The sequence below is a fragment of the Coregonus lavaretus genome, assembly GCF_964263955.1.
Source record: "Coregonus lavaretus genome assembly, chromosome: 25".
Classification (NCBI taxonomy): Eukaryota; Metazoa; Chordata; class Actinopteri; order Salmoniformes; family Salmonidae; genus Coregonus; species Coregonus lavaretus.
In genome coordinates, this window is record NC_140012.1 from 17,184,907 (window position 1) to 17,192,279 (window position 7,373).

Sequence of the window (7,373 nt, forward strand, 5' to 3'; positions counted from 1 at the left end):
TGCTGCTAACTGTAGTCTTCTGCTGTTTGCCTGTGTGTGTGTACCAACTACTAACTACTAACTGTACTTACTAACCTGCTAGTAATACTAACTAACCTCCATCCATGGAATGTGTCATACTACTAACCTGTTGCCTTCTCCACTCCTCTCTAACCTTCACTGGCCTTCTACCTTTTCTTTTCCTTTACGGAAGTTGTTCTGTTCACACTTTTTGCTTTCCTTTCTCCCCGTCTCCCACAAAGCACTCAGGCATTGGACACGCTATGGTAAACAAACTCCATTGTTCGGTAGATACCATTCTAATCGTTTCTTAGTTTGGGTTTGTCTATTTTCTTTTTCTGAGCCGTAGAACAACTAAAACTATACTAGAACAGGATGATGGCGGTTGGTACTCTACGCTTATCACTCCCCTCCTCCTAGCCACTCAATTTTTTTCTATCTTTCCTTTTACCTTTTTCCAACATTCACCCCATCTCCCTGTGGTTGATATGTAGGCGTGTCCTGATTGGCTCATCCCTCAGTTGCACGCGACTGGCCACTCCCCCTGCATGGTACAACTTCATGGTGCCTCTCTGATTGGTCCATTAGACACAGAGAGAGGCCAACCCCCCTCCCCCCTTTTTAAATTTGATCCTATTCTCTCTCTCCATTCCTCCTCTGCATGCTGTCCATCCTGCTGCTGAGCCCAGGCTCTTCTGTTGTCATTTGTTTTCTCGTTCCTGTCTTCCTCCTGCTGTTGACTGCATGCAGAGAGAGGAGGCTGCATGTGTGTGGAATGACTAACCCATCTAACTTTGCGTGTCCGTGTGTGAGTCAGTATGTGTGTCACATCATTCAGACCTACTGATCTGACTAACTCTCCACTCCACACACTCACATACGCACACACAATCTAACCCATCACCCCTACCCCCTCACACACTTTAACCCCCAACACCATCATCACTACTAACATCTTGTTTATCACTAAACTCTACACTACTAACCGCATTAACACCATTTACTATCACACTACTAAATACCATTACTAACACACTACAAACTACTATTCTACTAACCTGGAACTGACTACTAACTACTAGCTAACACACTAACAGCTACACGCTCACTAACACACTAACTGATTGTGGCTGCTGAGCCTCTGTTGAGGCCTTACTAACACTTGCCTGATTTACCTGGTTAGCTACTGATGTTAATGCTATATAGTCAGGGTAATCCTTGTTAGCTACTGATACTAGTGTTATATAGTCAGGGTAGTCCTGGTTAGCTACTGATGCTAATGCTACCTATAGCCACTGTAATCCTGGTTAGATACTGATGCTAATGCTACCTATAGCCAGGGTAATCCTGGTTAGCTACTGAGGCTAATGCTACCTATAGCCTGAGCTAGCTACACATGTTACTGTAAACTACCCAGTGGGTTAGCCTTTGTTGCTAATCAACAACAAGCTTGTTTGCGTTTTATAGAACCAATGTTATTCCTTTGGTTGTTCTCATGGCAGATCGATTACAATTGGTCCTTGCAAAAAGATCAAGAGGTGTTGTGGATTCACTGACAAAGAAGACTGAGTGCTGCTTTTCTTTAGCATCAACGTTGCCATAAGAAGTTAAAACTCGACACATATCTTATTACTGCTTTAACTGGAGCCTGAAAATGATTGAAAATAGCATTTATTGGGTGACTAGATTCCCTAATGCACAATAGGGGACATTGCTTTGGGGCAGATTCCGCCCTCACGTTGAGCCGAGTAAGCTCAATACACCTAGTAGGGTTGGGTGGTATCCAGATTTTCATACCGTCATACAGTTTCTGTACCATATCGGGGTATATGGTATTACCGGAACAGCACACGCTATACTTAAAAAAAAAAAAAAATTTAGTGCAGCAGGGATCTTGATCCAGGAGGGTATTGAATGCCTCTATTCTGGGTACCAGTCATTTTAGCTAACATTCCACTCTTTTCCACTCCATGTCATTGCCAAAGAGACTGGCCTTTCGGCAATCTCAACGTTCAATATGTAGCTGGATTTATGGCGGAGTTGCTCATTGGTTGTTGGAAATAACATGAATGTTTTCCTTGACAACATGTCGAGCCTCGAAAATAGAATTACAATTATAACAAAATCAAAAACAAACATTTAACTGTTAGCTAGGCAAGTTGTTGTATTTTGAGGCTTAAAATCAAAGCAAAGAGGTTTTGTGGTTGGAATTGCAGTAGCCTATATATTTAGTTTGAGAATTTAGACATGAGCTAGCAACTTTTGACAGACTGGTTTCGTCTGGACAAACAGAAAATGGTTGCTTAGCAACCAGATACCAACGTGTTTTGTGGAGAAATAAAGTGACCAATATTTGGATAATCATTGTGATTGGAGGATAGCTGTGAGGGTTATCGAATTAGGTTCAACTCCTCTATATAGAATGTTCATATTTGAAAATGGCAGAAAGGCCAGTCTCTATGGCAATGGCATGGAGTGGAATGTTAGCTAAAGAGACTGGTACTCAGGCTAGAATGTCTCTGCTGTAACCAAGAAGCTTGATCTTCACATCTAGCCACTTAGCTAGCAAGTTAGCAAACCAAATGCAAAGCTGGAGCCCTGAGCTGGACATAATTAATTGATACATCTTAGATTTCTTATAGTTATACTTAACTTATAGTTATAAGCAGTGGTGTAGCACACACTCCCGCAGCCCCCGGGAGGCGGGGGTGCCCCCAATGGTATTGAAAATCGTATCGTCGATATTTCGAATTACCCCAGTATATGGTATAAAGGGTTATCGCTTAAGCCTAACAGCTACTCTCTTGCCTTGTGCTCGTGGTGATATTTAGGCAGAGCAGCAGAGAATTTATGCTTTTTGCGCTCTTCAGTGTGGAGATACAGAAGTGAGGCAATTAATCTACAAGAAACACCTCCACCAATTCGCCAACACACCATTGTCTGTGGATGAAATGGGGAGTTCCACATTCCCTCCATGCAATGTTCCACGCAAGAAGTATAAATTACCTATTAGTCAGCTAATATTAACTACGTGGCTAGCAATGCTACGCTAATACCATACCTGGCAAAATAATGAACGTAGATCGCTAGCGTGTAGCTAAATGTTGGAACTGACTGTTAAGATTCATATTGCCACGAGGAAATAAATGTATGGGTGAAGGTCACCCCCAGGGCAGAATTTAGATGCATAGAATCTTGTCCATGATGCCCTGAGGGCAAAGGACTTCAAGCACAAATTGGTTAAATGGTTTTAGGGCAGTGTTGTAGTAATCGAGTCCAGGACTCTACGATTTCCATGACTTGGAGCTTGACTCGGACTTGGCCATTGTTGACTTGAACTTGGACTCGGACTCAAAGACTTGTGACTTTTTCAGGTAAATTCTCTCCCTAGCATTACATGTATATCCAGTGCAACATCCTAGCTACAACAGCAAATGTTAGGTAGCTACAGTATTAGCTAAATATTTCAAATGATGAACTTATCTTGAAAGATTTTTGGACCGCAGCATTTAGCACTAACAAGGGAATTGTGACTCGACTAGAGCTTGTGTATAAAGGACACGGACTTGGACATTTGTTCTGCCTCCATGACAGATCTGCCCTGAGAACGGAGTTGGTTCCATAATACTCCAACGAGCCCAAACCACCTCATGACACAGACAGGAAACAGGTCCAAACACAGCTAAACCAATGAAATCAGAGAATAAACACAGTTAGACCAATCAAATCACACAAACCAAACACAGCTAGACCAATCAAATCACAGACCAGTTCCAAACAACTGAACAACCAATCTAATCCAACTGACCAACCAATCCACTGACCAACCAACCACAGCCAAGACCAGACCACCTCCCCAGACCCTACCAAGCCAGAAGGGGGCAGACTAATTCGGCTGGCTAGCGCGTAGCGCTGCATTTGGTGTGAGTATAGCGTGTCCTTTCCCTGTGCTTTGTTGTATAGGTGACAATCTCTGTGGACGGCATTCTGACCACTACGGGCTACACCCAGGAAGACTACACCATGTTGGGCTCAGATGATTTCTTCTACGTGGGAGGAAGTCCCAGTACTGCCGACCTCCCTGGATCTCCTGTTAGCAACAACTTCATGGGCTGCCTCAAAGAGGTGGGGAGTACACACATACACACTAACACACTTGTACACATCTATACATCATACACATGCATACACACATCTACATTTGCAAATATCATTCACATACAGAGCTAGGCCTACAGGCTTATCTACACACTCATGATCCCATACTCTATACAGTAATAAGGGACACAGAGAGATACACACACATTTGGCAGCGACACACAAACACACACACACACATTTGGCAGAGGCACACACACCCATCCTCCCATGTGCAGGCTGCAGCATCAGAGAGAATCAGCGATGAGTGTTGCTGAGGGAGCAGACGCAGCGCTAAGCGCTAACATGCTAATTAGATCTGCCACCGAGACCCTCTATCCATCCGCTCTGCTCCAAAAAAGGGCCAACAGCTCACACACACACACACAAACACACACACACACACGGACATATGCACACAAATGCATGTGCACATACACACACACACAAATAAACAGACACATAAAAACTCACAAACAAACAAACTGACAGATGATGTGCCAACAGAGTGATATCAGTAATAGTAGCATGTGGGGGGGGGGGGGGGTGGGTGGTTGGTTCTTCTATCCTTGTGGGTACCTAAAATCCCACAAGGAAAATTCACCCTTGTGGGGACATTTCCCACATCCTCATGAGGTGAGAGGTTTTTTAAGCTTAGGGGTTAGGTTTAGGGTTAGGGTTAGTATTAAGGTTATGGTTAGAATTATGGTTAAGGTAAGGGTAAGGGGTTAGTGGTTAGGGTTAGGAGTTAGGTTTAGGGGTTAAGGTTAGGGAAAATAGGATTTTGAATGGAAATTAATTTTAGGTCCCCACGAGGATAGAAGAACATAACGTGTGTGTGTGTGTGTGTGTGGTTGATTGGGACTGATGGTGTTGTAGGCAGGCTGCTGTCAGAGATACATTTACATATTGAATGTGATCATATGCTAATCCATGGGAAATAATTAAGATGTACGACTGAACACACTCGCAAGACTGATCATCAGCCCTGTACAACATTTCATGCACACCAACACACAAACCCATGCACATACACACACATATATACACACAAGCACATTCTTTCTCTCCCTCACACACACACACACAAAAGGGTATTTCAGTGATGTGTATTGCTGAGTTCTGCACAGTTCACAGACAAAGGTCTGACGTATGAAAGCAGAATGTTTGTGTGTGTGTGACATTGCAGCCATAATAATGCTGCTCACATACTTGGAGACAAAGATGGAGAGAGAAAGAGGTTCTATATTGAACCCTAATAAACTGAAGCCTTGCGCTGCACCTCATAAGTTATTCTTCTCCTCGTCTCCTCTCCTCGTCTTCTCTCCTTTAGCTAGACTGGTATGGAAACACAAGTTTGGAGGAAGCAACATGACAGAGCTACCTGAGGCTTCGCTTCTCCTGTCCAACGAGCTCTGATCATTGTGACTAAAGGAGAGGAGACAAGGAGAGGGGGATAACATACTATTGATTTGCACTCTTGCTCTCTCCCCTAACCTCTTATCCCTGACCTTTACCCTGACCCTTCAACCCTGACCTCTAGGTGGTGTATAAGAACAATGATGTACGGTTGGAGCTGTCTCGGCTGGCTAAGCAGGGAGATGCTAAGATGAAGGTAAGACACCATAGTTTCTTATTCACTGGTCTCAAATCATATCCGAACCCTTTAGTAGTCTATTGCTGCACAGCTCTATTCCTCACTGTTTCACTTTATTTTATTGTGTCTATTTGATGTCAAATATGTTGCATGTTAAATGCTCTTTCCCATCCATCAGGTGAGCGGTATAGTGGCGTTTAAGTGTGAGAGTGTGGCAACCCTCGATCCTGTGACCTTTGACACCCCAGAGTCGTTTGTGGCATTGAGCAAGTGGAGCGCCAAGAAGGCGGGGTCAATCTCCTTTGACTTCAGAACGACAGAACCCAACGGATTGATGCTCTTCAGCCACGGGAAACCACGACAGCAGCAACGCAAAGACCCCCGCACACCCCCCACCCTAAAGGTAAGGACACGTACACACACACACACACATAAACCACACACCGACCCTCGCACCCACCGCACCGTTAAGGTAATGACACACACACACACATTCATATTATATTGATGTTTATACTGTTGTTGATATTTATATTGTACTGTTTTTTTCTATTGTTGCCGTTACTGTTGCAGGTGGATTTCTTTGCCATCGAGATGCTGGACGGTCACCTGTACTTGCTGCTGGACATGGGCTCAGGAACCACCAAGACCAAGGCCATCGACAGGAAGGTCAACGATGGGGAGTGGTACCACGTCGACTTCCAGAGGGATGGACGCTCAGGTATCTTATTTATTTATTTGATATAACCTTTATTTAACCAGGTGTAGGGGCCATTTATCATGTTTTGTGTTATATTTATTTTATCCCTATATCTACCTATACTTACACTATATATACAAAAGTATGTGGACACCCCTTCAAATCAGTGGATTCGGCTATTTCAGCCACACCCGTTGCTGACAGGTGTATAAAATCGAGCACTCAGCCATGCAATTTCCGTAGACAAACATTGGCTGTAGAATGGCTTTACTGAAGAGCTCAGTGACTTTCAACGTGGAACCTTTATAGGATGGCACCTTTCCAACAAGTCAGTTCGTCAAATCTCTGCCCTGCTAGAGCTGCCCCGGTCAAATGTAAGTGCTGTTATTGTGAAGTGGAAACATCTAGGAGCAACAACGGCCCAGCCGCGAAGTGGTAGGCCACACAAGCTCACAGAACGGGAAGGCAGAGTGCTGTAGCGCGCAGTGTGTAAAAAAAACTGTCTGTGCTCGGTTGCAACACTCACTACTTAGTTCCAAACTGCCTCTGGAAGCAACATCAGCACAAGAACTGTTCTTCGGGAGCTTCTATTGCCGAGCAGCCGCACACAAGCCTAAGATCACCATGCGCAATGCCAAGCGTCGGCTGGAGTGGTGTAAAGCTCGCCGCCATAGGACTCATGAGCAGTGGAAAAGCGTTCTCTGGAGTGATGAATCACGCTTCACCATCTGGTAGTCCGACGGACGAATCTGGGTTTGGCGGATACCAGGAGAACACTACCTGCCCCATTACATAGTGCCAACTGTAGAGTTTGGTGGAGGAGTAATAATGGTCTGGGGCTGTTTTTCATGGTTTGGGCTAGGCCCCTTAGTTCCAGTGAAGGGAAATCTTAATGCTACAGCATACAATGACAGTCTAGACGATTCTGTGCTTCCAACT

At 44.3% G+C, this 7,373-nt stretch overlaps 1 protein-coding gene across 1 annotated transcript in view; it reads left to right on the top strand.

Annotated features, from left to right (window-relative positions):
* LOC311100544 (neurexin-1a-like) overlaps positions 1 to 7,373 on the top strand; it is a gene marked incomplete at its 5' end in the record, with an annotated part of 46,922 nt that overhangs the window by 17,805 nt on the left and 21,744 nt on the right. Inside the window, 5 exons of the mRNA XM_084141453.1 lie at positions 243 to 266; positions 3,964 to 4,125; positions 5,681 to 5,752; positions 5,913 to 6,137; positions 6,308 to 6,455. Coding sequence (XP_083997579.1) covers positions 243 to 266; positions 3,964 to 4,125; positions 5,681 to 5,752; positions 5,913 to 6,137; positions 6,308 to 6,455 — 631 coding nt within the window. The remainder of the gene's footprint in view (positions 1 to 242; positions 267 to 3,963; positions 4,126 to 5,680; positions 5,753 to 5,912; positions 6,138 to 6,307; positions 6,456 to 7,373) is intronic.